This window comes from Nymphaea colorata, chromosome 12 (genome assembly GCF_008831285.2).
Source record: "Nymphaea colorata isolate Beijing-Zhang1983 chromosome 12, ASM883128v2, whole genome shotgun sequence".
Lineage (NCBI taxonomy): Eukaryota > Viridiplantae > Streptophyta > Magnoliopsida > Nymphaeales > Nymphaeaceae > Nymphaea > Nymphaea colorata.
The window spans coordinates 18529986-18551723 of record NC_045149.1 but is presented as its reverse complement, the minus strand read 5'-3'; the positions used below and the strand labels follow the sequence as shown (position 1 = coordinate 18551723).

Here is a 21738-nt window from a genome sequence, read left to right as displayed (position 1 = left end):
GTTTGAGTTCTTGATCTCGTTCAACTGGAAGGTCTTAAGTGCATCTCTCTGACCAGATGGATGGAGCTCTTATTCGACAAATAATTAGCCTTAACCGGAGAATTTGAGATGATATATATATATATATATATATAGTAGTGCTCAATTCATGGATCAAGAAAAGACCCATTTCACAAATCTGGAATTTTATTATGTGAAAATCCAGCAAAGTTCTACTTAGATCTGCCCATGGAGAAGCAAATCATGGATAAGCCCTACTGTCATATCTTGTACATAGATGTGGCCTGACCCCAACAATATTTCTAATGGAACACCATGAAACCGCTGAAGGTGCAAAGTAAGAGTTTGGGAGTACCTGTTCTTGTGTCTTCATCTCTTTTATTTCCATTGTCATTGGTCTTCTTCTTCTTCTTCTTCTTCTTCTTCTTCTTGTGAGAAAAATTAACCTTTTGTAAGATAAAATGATCAGGACAGCACCATCAGAAAACATAAGCTAATTGCAGAATGATAGCGCCCGGGATTCGAGCACATAGATGTCTATTGGTTCAGAATGCAATATTCCAAAGCCTTGGAGATCAGACTGATCAGTCTTATCATGCCATAGGATAAACATAGCAGCTGCACTAGAGTAGCTAAGTCACTAAAAATTGGTTGGCTCCATTACATATACTGTCCTTCCTTCCTAAAGAGAAGATCCAACTTCAATCTTGAGGCAAAGACAACCGTATCATCGACCCTGTTAGGTTTCCGATCTTTGCGACATGATCTGATCGACTTGGTAACTTTCGCAGGTCGCACAGCACCGTATAAAAGGGCCTTACATAGTTAACAACGGATATTTAGATCGAAAATCACAGAAAGAAATGCAAATGAAAATAACAGTCCGAACACCACCATTTCTAAGGGCAATTCTGAAAAGCTATCTCTCTTGATCTTTTCTCGATGTCTGTGGTGTTCTTCGCACAATGTTACAGTCATAGAAGCAGACAACCTCATCAGCTAGTACTTAAACCCAGTAAATTCACACAGAAACTTAAGCGTCTAAGAGATTGAGTGCACTACAGAAATAGAACAAGAATTTACAGTAAATGCCTCAAAAGTACAGAATATTTGACATATACATGGTAACAAAACTCAGTTCACCCGGCTAGGGGGTCGGACTACAAGATCTTTAAGCCAAAGAGGTAAAGAGTTGAATACCCATGTTATATGTCGACATAATCTGTGGCAAGGCATGACTAACCCCAACTTGCTAATTCAAAAGAGAGACAACGATTGAACTATGACTGACGTGGACTAACAAAGAAGGTATTGTCGAAGGAGAAAATTTTTTTCCACTTGGACCTCTCTAAAACTTGGAATCAGACTAGACAAAGTTCTCTTCATGTTCAACTGCAGGTTCTGAGCTTCACTGTATGGTAAGAATATTTATTTCTCCACAGAAATTTATCGCAATAGCCAATAGGGATAACAACCAGAATCCTTCTGCAAGCTTACGGTTGCTTGCAAAGGCCGCTTACAAAAAGATCAGTGAATACACCTTGTCCGGGAAACCAGGATAAACCTAGATTATCCAATAAATGCTCTAAAAATTCCACTTCTTTGAAGCATGAAGGGCACTTTATGAAAGTATCTTATTAGACTGGGCAGGTGAACAGATAAAGTAGCAGCTCTCTGAATCTGTGTTATTAATTGCTCTAGTAAAAACCTTTCATGGGAGCTACCGAAATTCAATCTGATTTCGAGTTCAATAGGACCTGTTTTCCCATTGACCTGGGGAAAATAGATTAAAAAGTTTTGGTTGGAAAATGAGGACATTGTGCTATGAAAGTGAATCACTTCAAAACTTTGCATACATGATTGCATGAGAAGATAATAACAATAGAAAGAATAACCTTTCCTTGTGTATCTGCTTCAGGCTTCATCAGTCGCCTGCGCCGATGATCGATGAAGGTAATAGCAGGTGAAGATGCTCGAATGTTACTGCAGTGCCATAATGGCAGCCATTTGTTCAAGTTTTTTATTAGTTCGGTGAAGACCAATGATGCGAATAACAAAAGGGAGTCAAGTATTAGTTGATCATGGCCATTGATGTTAACAACGTGATGGGGAGTCATTATTGTTGGTTGATCAGAACGGAGAGTGCTGTATCGGATGATCAATGATGTGAAGAACATAATAAAGGATCAATTATCAGTTCCCTGAATGTGATTACTGAAGATGCATTTGCTTGTATCAAGCAGGCAATGCAGCTGCTACTGAAAGAGGCCAAGATGGAACCTATCTTAGAAGGATCCATTCCTCACGAAACATCGATCTGAATGCCATTTAAAGTGAAAATTAAGGAAGAAATCAAGTAGGGAAAAGGTTTCAGTTGCTCTTGCATTCTTGGTCTCTTCGTTATGAACATATGAAATATAAGAAAGAGAGAGAGAGAGAGAGAGTGCATGATACACCACCAGTTACCTGCACTGAATCTACTGATGGAAAATTTTCTCGTCGGCCTTTTGAAATTTTTAATTATCTGGAAATCGGAGCACCTTTTTATCTTGAACTGTGTTTCTTGCCATCCGCACAGCATCTGTCAGGTATATCTAAACTACATACGTTTTCAGAAGACTTGTCTCCTGCAAATTAAAGCACCACATGCAATAAAAATAACGACAAAGAAACGGGACCAGAACAAAAACAAAGAGAGATTATTATCGCGTGCATTTTTTCTGATGATATTCGAGATTCACCTGTTTTAAATCTTTGTTTGTCAGCGCGCTTTTCTCCTAGCTTCTATCTATGAAATTCAGTTCACATAATGATTATATTTTTTAACCTCCCGACTTTCACTTCCGTGATTATCTAATTCTGATTACCCCCACAATGCAATCTAAAATGGGAAGATCATTTCAAACTTTCATGATCAATTTAACCAGATTTTATAGAATTATTCAACATTTTTCTGGAAAATTTTAATGTACAACTTTCTTATATATATATTCCCAAAGATTTTAAAGGTATCACGTTATATAGTTACAAGTTTATTACTTAATTTACAACATTCTTTCCCAATTTTTTCCCGAAAAGCATGTTTTTGAGATTTACATGAAGGCTTTCCATCGTCCAAATTGGCCTGACATTCCTGACTCCAATGGATATAAAATTTATCTCGAACATAAAATTATATATGATTTTTTTAGTAACCTGATAAAAGAATATGCAAGGTTTTCTGCATTTTCCTAATAAAATTTGGTGAATCGAAAGCATCACCCTACAAGAGCGTAGGGCGTGCCTGGCCTACTCCTACAGGGGTCAAAAATTATCGAAGTATGCAGAAAACATCCACTTTAAATGATCGAAGAGACATGTAAAAAATACTAAAAAATGAATCTAAGAAGAAAAAAAATCATGCCACTGATCTCGCTATCTCTTCCATCTTCTAAAGCTAATCCTTAAATATCGTGCCTCCTTAGGGCTTTGAGCCCATCAAACCCGAACCCCACAACACGAGTGGGAATGACTGTTGAGTTGCACCACCAATACAGTGAAAGCAGTGACTGAGCAGCTAGCTAGAGAGCTAAAGTCTCTTTTCTTTTCTATTTTTCTCGGCACTCCGATCTAAGCAAACCTTAGGATAAAGCGGAGAAAGTCAGATCCAGAAAGGAGAACTATTGGTCCTCACGGATTCCAAATGACACACGTAGGGGCACTCTAGCTAGAAATTAAATTCTTCTTCGATTAGCTCATTGATTGATTGAAAAATTAGAAATCTATGTACAATATTGCCAACCGGAAGCTTTTGATTGAGAGATGGTACAGTTGAAAGACCGATAAATCAAAAGAAAGAGCCAACTAAATCAACGCTTGGAACCACGTCGTTCTTCAAGCAAAATATCATTTAAGAACATGAAACCTGCTCCCCATTTATCACAGAAGCTTGATTTTGATAATCAAGCAAGACCAATATATGTAAAAATTATAGGAGCATATGTGTGTGTACGTATGATGAATGATCTCATGGGTTCCATCAAATTAACGTATGAAAATATTATGAGTCTTGATTCTTTTGGAAGCTTAATATCAACTGGTTATCAATGAAGAATTTCAATTGATTTACAGACTGCCAAATGGGTATTATATTGTTTGACTTGTTAGCGTCTTGTAATGCAATGAGTGCAAAGTTGTGTTCTTGCAAATCCATGACGGAAGATGAACAATAAGATTTGCTTTTAAAGCTCTGGGCCTTTGTTCATCTTTAAAGCAAGCACTAACAAAGAACTTGGATTGAATAGCTTCAATGACTAACAAAGAAGGTTATTCATTAATGCATATCGAGTAGGACTTGAAGTAAAGCCAGGACAGCAATGGATCTCTATATACCTGGGAAGTTGGCAACAAATCAAATTTGGATTTGTACATTAAACCATAAATATATGGTATGGATCTTTAGGATGCCTTGGCAAGTTGGATTTGCAGAAGTTGCAAAATGAGTCAACTAAATACATTGCATTGCAATTTGATCACAATTATATGGATTTTTAGAGTAAAACTGTCCAAGTACCTCAAGGTTGAAGTGTTCTTGGTCATTAGTGGCTTACTTTTGTGAACTCCTTACAATGAAACTGGAAAGACAAGGTCGCCTAGATGTTTTACTGTTTAATGGCCCAAGGGTGGGAAATTAGCTAGATATCTCATTCTTGTGTGGCAAAAGAAGTGAACATGCTCTATTATTATCATTATTAACTATGCTTGTTGTAAGCTCATGGTCAGACACATTAAGTTGTTTATACAGCAAGTTTGTAATTCTTCTATTAGAAAGTGTCAATGAAACATTTTTTCACTCTTGAGAGTTAATTAATGACATATAAAACAATCCATCTTTTCCTAAAACAATTTATGCTTTGTTGGTGCTGCCAGTGGCAGTATTGGCCTAGTGAAGTACAACCAATTCCCTATGGAACATTAATAAATGTTACAGCATGTATTGCATTCAAAGATCATCCAATGGCATAGATTGTGTTGCTTTGGGCAATTAAAAAAACAAGAAAACAGTGGTCTGCTGACTAGGAGAACATGTAGTAACTAGTTCCCATTCTTCATGAAGTGGTGTTGGAGCATTAACATTTGGGTAGTCCTTAGAGAAAGCTATTAACTCCTTGAAAGTGTTATTTTGATATTCAAAAGTCTCCATTTTCACGCACTCGTAATTCGAGAAGCACTTTGTCTGATGAGCAGGATACAAGGACATTAGAGGCTTTCTCTTTCATAGTCCAACTATTTTTCCTCTTTTTTATTGCTATAAACTACAAAACCTACTCTAATCATCCGACATAATCACTAATCTTTATGTTATACAACACATAGACTATCAAGCTATAGGTAGGGCTACATCTACGAATAATTTTTCACCGCTTGTCGCTCATCCCGTACAATTTGCCAGCATGTGCTTCTGACTAACTGTTGTCTCAACAAGTTTTAGATGAACAAGCACTGAACAGCATTGACATGGGGAACAGGCTAGAGACTTGGCTTAGAAAAAGTTGAAAATTTACATTCCACAGCCCTAGGCCCTACTCAAAGTTTTCAAAAATCAAAATGGAGTACCTACATGCAGTAAGTGGCTTAGCTTCAGCCTTCAAAGGACCAATATTGTTCCCTTCATGTTTTCACCTATAGGATGCATTGTTTTGTCTCAATAGGCTTCATAGGTGTTGTTGGGATGATAGAATATCATAATGTTTTCATATCTTAGGGAATTACTTGTAAAGTTTGTCCAGCGTAGGGTATTAACAGGAACAAGTTCAGATATATATATATATATATATATATACACACACACACACACTCACACTATTCCCTAAATTTTCACTGAATGTACTTTAGATTTTACTATACTACTGTCTTTGTTCTTCCAACAACCTTTCCAGGAATTACTAGTCATGAAGCAGTATTGTTTCCTTAGGCAAACTTAGGGCAACTTTGCTGCACCAACTCTGCAATTGCATTCATTTGAATTGTTTATCATTTGCCTTAGTGCACTCAATGTAGTCGTGGAAACTTGGCCTACTGACAATTCTTTATACTTTTTCTTGTCCATTGAAAGCCCTCATGGTGCCAATGCCCCGACATCCCACCTCCGTTATCAAATGAGAAAAAAACAATAGATAGTGGACATTGGGAGTGGAAGTTGTGGGGCCCACCACCAACTTATGGATGGTGGCCCCCACATCACTTGGTGCTTACAATTATTTTTTTTTTCTTTAAAAGAAAGAGAAAAAATACACTTTTTTTTTATTTTAGAAGTATTAGCTCCATCCCTCTTGGCTTCTTGCCATATTCTTCAGAGATTCTCTCTTGTATGTGTTGCTGAGAACTTAAGTACAGTTGTTAATTCTTCTCTTGGCCCTTTTGGGTAATCTAAGTACAGTAGTTCATTCCTCTCTCCCTCTCTTTCTCACAAACAAAAGAGAGAATGTCAACTTAGCTGGATTGGCCAACAGAAAAGTTTATAAAACTTATAGTCAGGCTTCAAGCCTATCAAAAGTTATCCCCAACTGCCAAATGGAGTAGAAAACTCATAATATATCATACAACTATTATTGGTGGTCCTTGGCACTCATGGGATTAAAGTAGGCAACATCCTGAGACTGGTACTGGGTGCCCTCTCTGATTAGCTTGATTGGAAATTTATCTGCTGTGAACACCAAAACTTAGTGGTAGTTTTCCAGGAGCTGGTTGATGATTACAAGATATTTCTTCTCTAAAAATTTACTTATGTACAGACTTTCGTCTATTGAAACAATTGATTTTTATGAGATAGCATTGTTTTGAACAGTATCTGTCAGGTATATAGATCATGAACGATTGGTTCTAATTTGTTCCAATTTGGCTTTATGAAGATATTAATTTGGTTCATTTGCAATTCTAAGGTTACTTGAATCCTTTAGTTAATTAGCAACCCATAAATTCACATTAATTACTTGGTGAACATTCTTGATCAAACTTGTCCAAAGTTCATAAATTCATGCACTTCCATCACCATTGATTAATTAATGATCTCCAACTTGTCGCTTAAGATGCCAAGCTCAAGAAGTTCACGAACTTGGCAGAGTTGCATGTAAAATTCCAAAATGGCGACATACAAACTCTCTCTCTATATATATATATATGTGTGTGTGTGTGTGTGTGTGTGTGTGTGTGTGTGTGTGTGTTTTAACCAGATGGGCCAATATGAATTGAAACACGATTTACCGTCAAATTAAGAATATATATCAAAAGTTAACTCTGCATACCGAAATTAAATTAGTCGATCAATGTCACCAATAATTGCCCAAATTGCTTTGCTTCCGAACCTCGCTGCTGTTCTTACTAAAATTAAAATCAGTTTTTACAGAATTTGCTTCATCTATAAGATAATGCCGCCAGAACTGCACCGCCAATGGCGATGGGATATGGTTTAATTTCCAAAACCGAAACAGTATATGCATTATATGTTTAATGGAAATCTAAAAAGATAGCCATGAGACTTATTCGTGGCAGCAATAAGCGTGCTTGACATTTAAGTAACAGTGCGGCAACCGTATCTTTTTCTTCCATTAATAAGGAAAAAGAAGCGTTACCGGGGCTACCATTTTGGAATTTAAATCTCATACCTACGTCATAATGAGGTGGTTAACTCGTCATTAAGCCAGCAACTCTAAATTGAACTCTCAAGGGATTTCAATAGCTTGTGTTTTGAGACTTGGATAAGATCGTCAGCTTTCCAAGAAGAATTCAATAGGAGGTTTTGTAGTTGAATAGATTTGAATCGACGCCCCGGGATGAGCGCAGAGTCATTGATGAAGCAATCACATACGTTACGATCTGAGATTCAATAAATCTAATTAACATCCTTAAAGGTTCTCCATTGAAAGAAGGAAGTAAGAGCACTGAATCAGATAAATTAAGAAACAGCATGTGGATTAATTGAGAATCAGAAAGAAAATGAAAGAAAAATGGAAGACCCACCTGTGCTTTTTATCAGTTCATCAGAATGATGCCCCCAAAATTAATCGTCAGTTTCCTGCTTCACTTGATTTATTCGGGGCACGTACAGTCGAGGAGATCTTATTTATTCCTCAAGGTGTGCGCTGTCTACATTCTATGAACAAACAGGTTATAATTAAAGGAGATGTTGCTACCGATTCCTCAATGGCGGTTTCCAGTTGGTTATCCAAATTTTATATAGGCTTCAGTAAACTAATATATATATATATATATATATATATATATATATATATATATATATATATATATATATATATATATATATATATATATATATATATATATATATGTATGTATGTACAAATATTTTTGGTTTTATCTTATTTGAGAGTACCACCTTTTACCTGCAAGCCATTAACTGCAACAGTGATCACCTCAGAGCCTGTTACGTAACCATGTCAATATTGTTCTTCAATATGCTCATCTTTATTATGTTATTATTATCTTTTGTATGATTATCAGAGATGAACAACACCAAATAGTTTTCATGCTGGTTCTTAATTGGACCACTTGGAGAAGTTTGACAGGTAGCCGATGTCATGTAACACCACAGTAGGTATATGAATCATTCTCCTGTTGTCTGTTTATTCTTGATATATGTGACAAGCCAAAGGTGAGATGGTAGGTTTCTTGAGCTTGCTTCTTGACAGATTGATCACTTGGGAATGGTACTATGTATGGTCCACACCCTATCTTTAGGGATAGGAACTAAAGTAACATGCTTTTGGATCTTTGCTAATTTTAAACTGAAAAATATTTGGGTCATTCCACTGCTCTGGTTGCCATAGTGCTGGACTAATTAAAATCCTCCTCCAGCTGTTGAGAATTACAAGCAAAAGCTCCAATGACGTACCTGACAGGAAAACAAGTCTCTTGATTTGAACCAAAAGTTTGTTTGGAACCCAAAACTATGGGTTTCAAGATGGACCCAAAACTTTATGAAATTGGTTTATATGAATTGAATAAAAAGATCGTATGGAATAAAAAACTATGGGTTCAAAGTGGGCCCTGTACATTAAATAATTGATTTGTATAAAGGAATTTAAGCTCAATGAAGAAAGTGTGGGATCTAAATTCGGTTTCCCACTAAGGCACGTCCCCTTGGGCTCATGCATCTAGGTTGCCAAGATAACTGGTCTGGTTTACTGCCATAAGTTCGCCGTGTTAAGACCCTAGCAAACTTGGTGTTTTGTGCCAATAGGGTATCACGCTTAAGCATAGTTTTAGGTGGGATTCCAAATTAATTACATTGTTCAGTAACAACTTTTTAAGCACTTGAAGGGTTCTAGTTTCTCTTTTTGTAGTTCAGCTGTTCTTCTTTTTCATTCACCTTTGAAGGAGAAGAAGAAAACCGGCCACCCGCCATCCGCCTTGTGTTACCTTTCTAGGAAAGCGACCATAGGTACGCGAGTTCAGGCCATTGCAGCCGGATCTCTGATCTTAACTACAATTGTTTCGTGAAAAAATTAATAACAAACGCTTAATTTAGGTGGTGATCGAAACCCATATATGTGGTAATTGCTCTATGCCTGTGGACAACATCATGTTGGAAATTGGTCTCGTGAAGTCTGAAGTCCGAATATCAAGCCAATTAACCGGCATGGGCATAAGTTTAACTCATGCTTGGTTTGCGATAAGAACATGCATAGTTCCTGCCAATTGTACTTAACCTAAAGATCAGGACGGAAACAGTCTCTGCCAAGTGAACTTAAACTAAAGATAAGGAAGGCAAACAATTCAACTTTTACCAAAGTATACATATTCTTCAGACATTAAACTATTATATATCACTATGAACATGTTTCACGAATGTTGAGATAAATGCAGATCCTGTGGTGCCATTTTCCGAAGTTTCACTTCTTTCTGATACCCGAATATTTTTCTGATCCTTTTTGTAGCTTTTCTATTTTCCAGCAGAAGTTGTGGGTACTTTGTGAGGAAGAAGCCTCACGGACATTTGTGAGAATGAGATTTATAGTTATCTCTTGAACTCACAATTCTTAGGATCGGCAAACTACAATTATTTTGAACTGATCTATCAAGTGGCTACTTAGTAGAGCCAAATGAACAAGCAAAAGACGGTACTTTCTCCTGTACTGAATAGAGCCAAAAGCAGCATTCATGCACTGAATAAAGCAAAATTTGGTGATTACTCTGATGATCTGGGTATTTCTGTATCCGGATGAACTCCCTTGGACCGAAAGGTTCTCTAATAAATGCAAAGAGCATGGCACAAGGAATCTCAGTATTTTGCCATTGAAGAGCTTGACTTTAAAGATAAAGACCATAATTTCTAAAAATAGGTTATCGTTCCTTTCAAGCTTCCAATCTCGGTTCTTTTTGCCAGACATGACGAAGAAAAGGTGTAGCCGTCAGAGAGACCTTATCATCGGCCAACAACTTGTTGAAAATGACAAGAACATGCAGTTTTCTTTGAAACAACTGTGTAAAAATACAAAACCTCTTCAAAGGGGAAGCAAGCAAACATCCTGAGCAGTCAGTTGACCGTAAAGCGTACTATTTGTTTTGTTACTGGAACCTTTCTAAGTTTCTTTCTTTCCTTTTCCTTTTTTTTTTTCTTTTTTCTAAATGCTGTTCTTCATGTAGCAATGACAGGAGAAGTACAGTACAGGAGAGCCTTGAGTGATCTTGACAAGAATAAGAATCCAAATTTGGTGAAATAATCTACTATATCTGGCCGAATGTTATGGATTGGGTTAGTAAATAAAATATTATCGGAAGGGAAAGGAGAAAAACCATTCACATGCCTCTTAAGCTTCAACCATGGAGGAAGGCGAAGAAACAAGAAACAAGGATAGTCGAAAAGAAGATGATCACTATACTGAAAAAGCATGCCCTCAGACGCAGAGGGCCATGAACAAAGAAATCAGAAAGAAGACTATTAACTTATTACACATGCACATACCCAGAACCAAAAACCGACGTCCCAACATAAGATCAAGAGAAGGAGATAAGCCTATAGGACACTATTTCTCTCTCTTTCTCTGCAACAAGAAAATTGTGGTCTCTCCCATGACTCTCCCTATATCTGTTGAAGATCCTTAAGCCTCTACAAATGCAAAGACAAGTCAAGATTCTGGTCACTTCCAGAAGATCCAGATGCGTCCTCATCAATTCCCAAAAGTTGTGCCCTCTTCTTTGAAGGCCCCTCTGATGGAAACTCCCCATTGCTCACCACCCTGTCCCTGTAACTCCTCTGCCAATTGAAGAAACTTGCATCTTCCTCCCCAAAACATGGTGGTCCTCTGTATGGGTTGTCGAACCTAGGGGCTCCATTGGACCCAAACCTGTCAGACAATTGAGAAGCAAAGTGCCCAGTTGGAGGGATGCCGTGATTCCCAGAGTGGGCATTGATATAGAAGGAAGGGCCTAAGACACCAAGGTTTTGAGCAAAGATAACAGGTGGGGAGGGTAGCCCTGAAATCCTGTAGTCAGCTGCTCTCTGGGCCTTCCTTGCTGCTGACCTCTCCTTCTTGTGTGCATTCTGGTGACCACCCAAGGCCTGAGAGCTGACAAACTTTTTTGAACAAAAGAGGCAGGGGAAGAACCTCTTTTCTCCAGTAGAGCCATCTACAACTTCATTAGTTGCACAACCCTTTTCATCATCTGCCATGCTGCGAGAGAAACAGTGAAGGGAGAACAATAGAAAAAAGAGAAAGTGGGGTTGATTCGTTTGGATCAAGTTTCCTTTTTCTTCCCTCTCTGCCTCTGTCTCCCTCTCTCTCTACAGTGGCCAAGAAGATCAAAAAACTTAATAAGAAAGAGTCTGAAATACCATGGAAGGAATCAAATAACCATCTTGGGTTTGCTTCCTTGGACTGGAGAAAGTGGGGAGCTTGGATGTGGGCTACAACAGCCAACCTTTCATTGCCTCTTCTTCTTTTCTCTTTTGGTGTAAAGCAGGGAGAAAGGCCTGTCGAGCCCCTCTATTTATATACGCGTTGGCAGGATGTATGAGAAACAACAGAGTGGTGGGGTACTCTCTATGTGCAATCTTTGAACTAGTTGGGAAAAAAAAGACAAAATCTTTCTGGGCTTTACCAGTGTCTCTGCAGTAGAGCAGGAAGTGGAAGAGGGCACACAAAAACTAGAGAGGGAGAAAAAGATAAAGGTGTCTTCTTGAGTTTGAGAACCTTTTCCTTTGGGTTTTCAAACAGATGGCATGCAAGAGATGGGGATGGCTTTGAAGCATATCTTGCACTATTTAATAAACAAAGTGATAAAAGAAGGAAGGTGGGATCTTTCCACCTTATTTTTTGTGATCTCCAAAAAAGAGCAGAGAATTTAAAGCTTTGCATGCAAGGAAATAATAAAGGTTTTTGGGAAATACTGTAGGGCGTGATTGGAGAGAGAGAGACTTCAAACCCCCACCTTCCCCAAAAACAAAAAGAAGAAAAAAAGAAAAAGTAGTGGGGATTGATAACCCCCTGCATCGGTTTCTTGGGCATTCTGATCAAAATTTGCAGGCGTTTTCCTGCAGTAATTGCTGTTTTGAGTTTTGGGTTTTCATTTTCCTTTTCTGGGGAGTGCAAGGAAATGTGACTCAACCTAGCTAGAGCTATGTTGCTGGTTCTGCCCAATAGCCCTCTTTGGGGAGCCCTGCACGCCCATGCATGCAGCCATGAGTTATGGGGATTGCCCTGCCATCTTCGGCCTCTTCACTACCTCATCCATGCACTGCAAGACCAAAGAAGAAAACCTGACAAACATCCCAACTTAGATTCTTTCTTGCTAAACCCGAGTTTTCTTCCACACCCACTCTCTCTCTCTCTAGAATCTTTCTTGCTAAACCGGAGTTTTCTTCCACATCCACTCTCTCTCATGTATATATTAAGTGGGTTTAGTTTCATGGTGGATGGATCTAATAGAAATTGGAATATTTTATAAGAGGGTGCTCAACTTGGGTTATTAGCAAGAACCTGCGGTTTTTATATCAATAAAAGTTGGGTGACTTGTTGTAACATCTTCATACAAGTTGCATCCACTTCCTGGAGTTTTAATTTACTGTGGGAAACTTTTAGAAAACCCTAAATGCTTGACTTAAATGAAGAGGCGCAGCAGGAGTGCCGCATAAATTCACAGATTTAGCGCTGCCAAACAGACGTAGAGTTGTTTATAGAATGAAGGAGCAGATAGCTTGCTGTTCTGCTTGGAAAGAAAGTAATTGAAAACTACAGAACATGAGTTAATTTAATAATTCTTTTTACTGCAAAGAAAGAATTTGTTATTGTCTTCCCAAGGAAAGAACATGGTCCTAAACCCTAGAAGTATATTGGGCTCTCAGATATCCAGTAATCTACCTTAGAATATTATAATGTTTCTTTTTTTTTTTCAAAACTCACTAAACAAAGAAAAAGAGAAAGAAAAAAAAAAGTGGAAACCCTAGGCCAAGATAACTCTAAACGCGAAGTCTACTTGAACTTGAACCTGTCCCCAGCATTTTCATATGCAGCAGGTGATTGAACCACAGCACACCCATGCTCTCTCTCTCTCTCTCCCTCTCAAAAAGTAATTAGTAATTACTATAAGACAATTGAAAGAACTTTCTTTTATTTCTTTGCCAGTTCCATGTTTAATAATGACCTTCTACAAAGAGAAAAAATAAAAAAAAAACTATTGTGTTGTTTTAAACAACTACAAATGTCATTTGATATGTGTATGTGTGGGAGCATATCATTTTGAGACCCTCATAATAATTATGATTGTTTGGCACCATACGAAGGGTTCTGTCGGATTCCAACCCCTTTGAAATCTGAGATTCTCAATAAATAGTCATATACTTCCTTTGTAGAGACCAAGTTTTAAAAACAAATTGCAATCAGGATAATCAATCGTATGGCCAAAAACAGCACTCTAATATATATATATATATATATATATATATATATGCGTGTGTGTGTGTGATGTGACATGAAAATAACCAAATCCCCACAGAATCAGTTACATCGATGCATCTGATGAACAAGGTAAAAGAACACAAGGTACTGGTGCAACAGTGGAGAGGACAAGACTGGTGGCTTCTATCTTGATTTCAACCGGCAAACGCCAGTTGTGAAAGAAGACGTACAAGGCCCAGCACAGGAACATCCTATAAACTATGCGGTTTTCTCTTTTCTTCTATAGGACAACATCCCATTTGGGTTCATTGAATGGCCCATGAGAGGACAAATTGTCCCCATGTTCCCCTCTCTAACCATAACCAGTTCGAACATAACAAAAAGACAATTTTGCCCCCTTCCAGGGTTCCAGATCCAGGTCCACAGTGTTCTGCCAGCATCTTTTCTTAGATTTTACCCTAAATAGTTCCATGTCTTTCCTGTTATTCTCCATGCCCCATGACAGCTAGAAAAGAGAGAGAACCGAAGGTACAAATAATGAGTGTACTTAAAAAAGAATCGATACTTGATTGATGTCTTGTGATTACGTGAGCATGGTACTCTCTGTGTGCAAAGCCTTGCATGGCCTGTTCGCCTCTTGTGCGGTAGGGCATGTCACGTGGGGGGGGTTGGGTCCTACCATCAATCTTCACCGTTGATCGGCCAGATGGACGGCTAAGATTGTGGCCGTGGTCATGCAAAGACTTCCTCCTCCTCTCTGCAACCAACAACTTCCCTTTCACCTTTCTGGAGGATTCAGCCCCTACCATCACTCTCGGCCGTCGATTCACCAGGTGGACGGCTGCAATAGCGGCCGTATCATACGACTCATGCAAGGACGCTGCGGTTCTCTGCGATCAACATCTCCTTTTTTCTGTGTTCTTTCCAGCTTTTATAGGACTCCCAACAACGGCATAGTGTGGCTCATCATAGGTTCTCTTGAGTGCAGGGAGTCACAAGCTTACTGCTATCTCGTTTGGCTTCGCGAGAGAGAGAGAGACCACTCGGGATTGAAGTCATATGAAGGCAGTTCTAAAGTTGATCTGCTGTCATTATTGCTCTTTATACTTCTACTGTTGTTTTATTCTTTCTGTTTCTCCTTTTTAAAGCACTGAAGTCTGAATATGATCAGAATCAGATTTTTTATGTGTGTAAGTTGATGTGAATATGATCTATTTACACTTGATCTGTAATATGGTCCTAAATCTTCTTTGACAGCAAAGGCAGAAAGGCCCCAAGAATGGCTAGCTTTTTAAGGAAAGAAGCTCGTGAGAATCCCACTACTGATCGCTTCCCCTTTGACAGAGATGCTGTCTGCTCCATATTGGGCTCTGAAAAGCTTGAATACATGGCTTCGCATAACAAAGTTTGGCTGTTATCAGTGCTTTCTAACTGAAATAAAGTTGTTCAGATTAAACATGTCTTAATGAATATGAATTTTGCATCTCACAATGGAAAAGAAAACAGAAGAGTCTGTATAAATCTACACGCAGGCTACCTTGTCGTGCACCATCATTGCAGTCTTCAGATTCACATCCATGGCAGGAGTCTGTATAAATTTGTTAAGATTCCATTAAAGTTTTCCATTCTCTTTAAAAAGAAAAAAAATAAAAGAAACCAGAAGAAAACAAGTGGATTCTGAAACACTGACTTGGTTGTGTGCAGCCTTGGTTGTCTGTGAAGAGATAATTATCAAAGAAGACTCAATAATGGAACTTCTGCATCAAGTGGGTGCATTTAAAAGTACCATTGAAGGGTAACGATGAAGAATCGCGACAATTCAGAAAGGAGATAAAGACCTTCCTTTTGGGTAGGGGGGGAAAATGGAAAGATATTCACGGAGATTTAAAAACAATAAAGCATGGTGAAACTATTGAGAAGATGATGAGTTATGAATTCAGATTATTTTGCTATCACCCAAAAGAATGAAAGGCTGCAACTTCGGTACCATAATGAAAACTTCCAGCTTCAGAAGCTCAGTCAAAAGCAGGGAATACATTATGGGCTTAATCATTTATATAAACAGTCTTTCCTGAGGCCATACTATAGCCAAACCATACGTCAAGAAACTTTATTCTCAAATGTGCAGTCAAATTGGAAAGCAAGCTTCATCGAGAAAGGAGCAGGACCAGGCAGGGAGATAGTTGTTCTGATCTACTTAAAAGGCGCCCATAGTACAAGCAATGGATGCATGTCAACACTTTTTTATGGAAGATGAAACTGAGTTATTGTTTTTTTATTCGTCTTGATGAGCAAGATTACAAAACACGACGGAAAAAGAAAGCATGAGCCATATTCACATTAGCCTAAAAGTGATAATATATATATATATATATATATATTGCTAGCATATGCTAATAAAAGTGTTGTATTACACGTGGGAGTCATTGGTTGGTACAACTGTGTCCTAATCCAGGTGCAAAGTGAGCGACATATCAGTTGTGTTCTAAAACACATCTAAGTTGGTCGGATTTGGATCAGCTAAATTTACAAGAAATTGGGTTTCTCTTGAAATCCAGAAAGAAAGAGGAACGGATCAGGATCTTTCTGGTAATTTATTGGGAGAATAAAGATGGGCAGGATTAATATTATTCATGAATCACAATCTCATTGACTTTATGGTCAAATAGTGGAGGTTTGCAACAGTATTATGTTGAGTAGGCCAAATAATGCGAAACACCATTAATGCCGTTCTTCTGTTCAGTGTATCATCATCAGGGTATTGTGTTATTGTTTTATGTATATATTCATTCAAAGATTAAATTGTATGCCGTAATCGGTGCATTTTCCTAGCTTGTTGTGGGATCTATCATGCATGATACATGAAAATAATGTATATATCTTCTAAATTCTGCTTCCAATAAGAACTTAAATTGGGTATAGACACTACTAAAGTGAAAAGTGAGAAATGATATCATAGAAAAGGAAAATTTTACATGAATTGTCCCATAAAAATTTTCATTTTAATTATGTCCCTGAGAAAGTGTAATTAGCAAAAAAGGCGCACAAAAATGAAATGAATGACTGAAATTTTCCATGCGAGAAGCTTCTATATCTGAGAAATATTTTGTATAAAACTGAGATTTATATGCTTGTTAGAAAAAATTTCTGTTCTTTGAAGCCAGAAGAGAGGGGAGGGAGAATTCTTTTACTCGTCCTCCATGTTTTCTTGTCTACTCGAGTACGCACTCTTTTCCCGCCGAGTCACACCTAGCTTGTCCAAGAACATTGACTCGTTAGAACATTCATCCACAACTATGAGCTCTATATTAACTTTGGCATTCAAACATATATATATATATATATATATATATATATATATATGTGTGTGTGTGTGTGTGTGTGTGTGTGTGTGTGTGTGTGTGTGTGTGCGTGCGTGTGTGTGTCTTCGTTAAGGTTCTAAAGCTGATCGTTAACGTTCATGAAGTGAAGAATATATCTCCTATTTTTGTTCAGTAGTGACCAGAAATAGTTAAATGAGACGTACGGCTTACAGTGTGTCAATGAATTTGTTGATGAGTCCTTGAGGTTGTTATCAGATGCCTAAACGAATAAAAGAAAGTTGTTGATGTCTGAACTCTGAAAGCATTGGTTAAAGTTGAAGAATAAAAAATGTACAAGGCCTTTTTTCTATGTTAAAGTAAATTTAATAAAGTATTTCACCTAAACAAGCAATCAATGATTAACAGATAAACTACTGGATTTGATTTGACGAGTCACTCTCAGAACTGTATATACATATAGCTTTCCACAAGATAACAAGGTACTGCGCTAGCTGTAATATCAAATCATGCACTGGTGATTTGACCAAATTTTTTTTTTTTACTTCAATTTTTTCTGATCAAGTAAGAAATTCCCCGTTAGCACTTTTACATATTTAATTTCGTAGCTTTCACTCGGAATCTATCTCTCTCTCTCAAACTTGTAAAAAATTATTTACTTAATAGAATTGACCATCTAATCGACTATTCGACTGACCAATCGGATTGCAATCGAGGGCATCCACTAGCTGATTAAAATTAACATGTATGCTTTAATTTAAGAAAATTAAAATATAAAAGTGGTAATTTTAAGAATTATGCCACCAACTCCCCGTGAAATGGATTTTATATAAACGGGAGAACGGTTTGGTTTCATTTGAATCGAACTCATTTCGGCTATAGATCCATGATTTTTATAACATAGTGCGGATCTTGAATCTGCAGTTGTGAAATCCATTATTTATTTTCTTCGTAGATTTTTCTAAGGCTAAGGTGAGATGAGCCTCAATCCAAAACATGCCCAAGTTAAGGCATGTCGCTGGATTGGATTCAGCTAAACACATAGAAAATCAGATTGTATATAATTCATCTTGTTCCATGGGAGGGGAGGTTGAAATCCCTCCCTCTTTTCGGGTGTCTTGAGGATTCAGTGTTACTTTGGAACCTACGTGAGAAGTGAAACACCTGTCAACTAAACGTCATACAAGAAATTAGTCATCATGGAAATAGAGGTGACAGCCTATCTTTCATTGTGCCGCCAATCCGATAAGCTACACTACGTCCCTCCGAATCCTGTAAGGGTCAATCCAATAAATAGTTCAATAGATATTTGAGATAGTTAAGTTAAGGAAGTTAGTTTATCAATTGGTAGATTAGAGCACATATCTCTAAATTTTAGCAATCATTTGTGCTATATTGGATAGTTATAATTTTGTCGAATTAAAAAATTTATCGCCTTCAGATAAGAATAATCCTCCAATCGTTTTGGGTCAATGCTCTTTCTTAAATCATAGGGAAGAAAGGAGGAAAATTAAGGGTACAGTCTATCAAGTTCAAGAATGTTCTTCATTGGAAATTGATATTCCACAGAAAAACTTGTTTGGAGAATACCTGATTGCCAAGTGTCTAAAATTTGTTTATTCTAAGTTCCACCTGTAAGAAAGCAATTATTGGCTTTGGAGGGAAGAAGATTTACTTGGGTACACATGAATCCAAATCCTTAACCTGCATTATGTGGTTTGTAATTTTGTAAGAAATATCAACTCTATTATTTCCAAGGATGCATGTATGATAGGTTTGGCAGTATTTCTTCACCTCATTCCCACTGCCTCTAGATTTGCTGCTGCCAAATATCATTTCTTTTTGTCCATGGATGTCATCAGCTTATGTAAACTGGCGGAAATGGTTTGCGTTAGATGTGCTCTGGATAGCAGTGAATTTTTTGTTGCAGTCTTTTAAATGTGTGTTCTCTAAAGTTTAGATATAACTAGCATGTTCTTTTGTAAGTAGTAAAGACCTGAAATGTTATTTTTTGGGGTTTTCTACATCCTGTCAAATATTAAGAATTATGAGCCTGTGAGAAAATTGGAAAATATAACCAGATGATTCGATAGCAGATCTTACTAAATACACCATATAAATTATACTCTTTGTAGAACAATGGATCACTTTAGTAGCTATAGGAGGAAAACTTTTACTTCTTGCTACATTCTGACAATGCCTGCCCAAAAGAAGTTATTGTACTTGAGGGAATTGAACACTTGGGTCTTATTCAGTAGCAAAAACAACTATATATACACATTCTCCACGATCTTCCGTATGGTTGGCATGGCTGGTCAGAAAAAAGCAGAGTCACTTATTTGATTCTTATGAGTGCTATGCCTATACCCCCACCTAAATCCTTATACAGCCTAGAACGCTGGAGGCAGGGGAATGGTGGAGCCTTTGAGTATTTTTCTTTCAAGCGATGGGTTGTCAACCTTATGTTCATCCAAAAATTATATATATATATATATATAAATTAAATATAGATAATAATTCTGAGAACTAATAATTTTCAAAGAAGATAAGTGGCCCACTATACATTTTTCTACTTCTTTCTAATTCACTGGTGGTTTTTGCCTCCGTAATGGAAAGGTGTTGTGCGCAGGGGCAGTGCCAGGGGGGTATATATATATATATATATATATATCTAATAAAGTTTTGTAAAATTAATTTGGGTATAAGTTTATAGAACATGGTAAAAGAAAGCTGGGATCAATATTAGACTTTCAAACAGTTGAGGAGTTGTAAACTATGGGAGTAATGGATCCAATGCTCAATCCGGCTTGAAGTAATTAATTGTCTAACATATTTCATACATTTGTAAGTTTTTGAAGTAATACTCTTTCGTTCAAGTACTTGCGAACAATTCTCTAAAGGAAACCGATATCTTGGCTTTCTGAATTTTGAGAAATGGAATCATCAAGAGCCCTGGCCTGTTAGAGAAAACTGCTTACTTCAGTTGATTGTTATTTTCTCAGCTCACAGCAGACTTGTTCTATCGTGAAACTCGTCCATGGTAAGAAGCTGCAGGGATCAGATTGGTTCACTAGAGCTAATTACTGAAGAATTAATGGTGTATGCACAAAGTGGACATGTCGAACCCCATATGCACATGCATCTAAACCAAGGTAGGTGTGAAAAATGTTGCATAAAGACTGTGAGATAAGCAAATGACAAAAGTTTCATTGGATCTAAGAAAGAAAAGGACGATTCCTTCCACAGTATACTACAGGCTACTAAGGTCGATAAGTCTCTCATAATCTATCGTCCCATCACGCTCTGCCGGAGCGCCATGCAGAGCAGCAATGGCAGGTCACTACCAATCAAGCAATCTACCGGCCCATCCACCGGCATAACAAGCCAGGTGAGGATCAGAATGATCCCCACCCCAGGACCTCTTGGCTCGTCTACGTTTTTCAACCCGTCCATATAGATGCTATTCACATGATTTATTGCAAAAATATAATCTCAAGACAAAATTGAATTAAAGAAAATAAATGGAACCTAAAAAGTTCAACTATATAGTAAAAGAAAAAAATAAATAAACGATTAGCGAACATAAGAATCACTTATCAAAAAAGTCAGAGAAAAAGAATCATATGTCGGAAGTTTGTTAACCTCAAAAGCGAAAACAAATAAATGAAAATTTTATTATAGCAAAAGCATAATATAAAAACTGTTTAAGAGAATAGGCTAACAAATATTAAGTTTACATGTATTTTTTTTTTTAAAACCCCCCAACTCTTCAATTTTTTTTTAAATTTACATGTAAATTTAAAAGAAAAAAATCATTTATTGTATATACAAAAACTTCGAACAAATTATATTTCGGCCCCTGTTAAAAAATTAATACTATAATTCGGGCCCCTCATAAAAATGACTGGCTCTGCCTGCACTTAGACAAGTATGAGAATAGATAGTCGAAGTTGCATGTTCAAAGCCATTCACAGTCAATTTTTCCAAAAGAAAGTGAAAGATTCTCTACCCATGTCCCCTATGTACCTTGCACAAATATTTTTCTATTTTGCATGTACCTCCTACTAATGCCAGATTCCACAGTTCTAAATTCACTGTCTTCAATATATATAACTATATACGCATATACAACTATTTTAAAACATTAGAGCAGGAATCCGCATCGTAATGATATTGCGATCTAATGGAAAAAAAATTATTAGCAATTCGGCGCAGTCTGACATCATGATCTGAAAACAATTTTTTGGTGGCTTGCAATCAAATTACTATTCCTGGCACATGATAAGGTTACTTTTATTTTACTCAAATCTTTTTTTCCCCACTCTTCACAATGGTACCAACTCATTATTGTACAATTTACAAACTGTTCATCAATGTTTTTAAACATTGGTATCAGAATTGTATCGGTTTACTTAACGGCTATACGCATCTGGACCGGCGAGATTTGGCCGACACAGGCATTATACCGGCAAATATTTTGGAAAAAGATTTGCTTTCAGTCTCTTCATTAGAATAAAGCATTC

At 37.3% G+C, this 21738-nt stretch overlaps 1 protein-coding gene across 1 annotated transcript; it reads right to left on the bottom strand.

The window, feature by feature from the left end:
• Positions 1 to 10853: 10853 nt before the first annotated feature.
• On the bottom strand, positions 10854 to 12207 carry LOC116266114 (zinc finger protein 4-like). Its single transcript, XM_031647209.2, has one exon. It carries the CDS (start codon positions 11669 to 11671, stop codon positions 11108 to 11110), a length of 564 nt encoding a protein of 187 aa, XP_031503069.1. The 5' UTR covers positions 11672 to 12207; the 3' UTR covers positions 10854 to 11107.
• Positions 12208 to 21738: the final 9531 nt, after the last annotated feature.

Coding starts and splice junctions, on each gene's coding strand:
- LOC116266114 (XM_031647209.2), bottom strand. CDS start 11,671: ATGGCAGATGATGAAAAGGGTTGTGCAACTAATGAAGTTGTAGATGGC.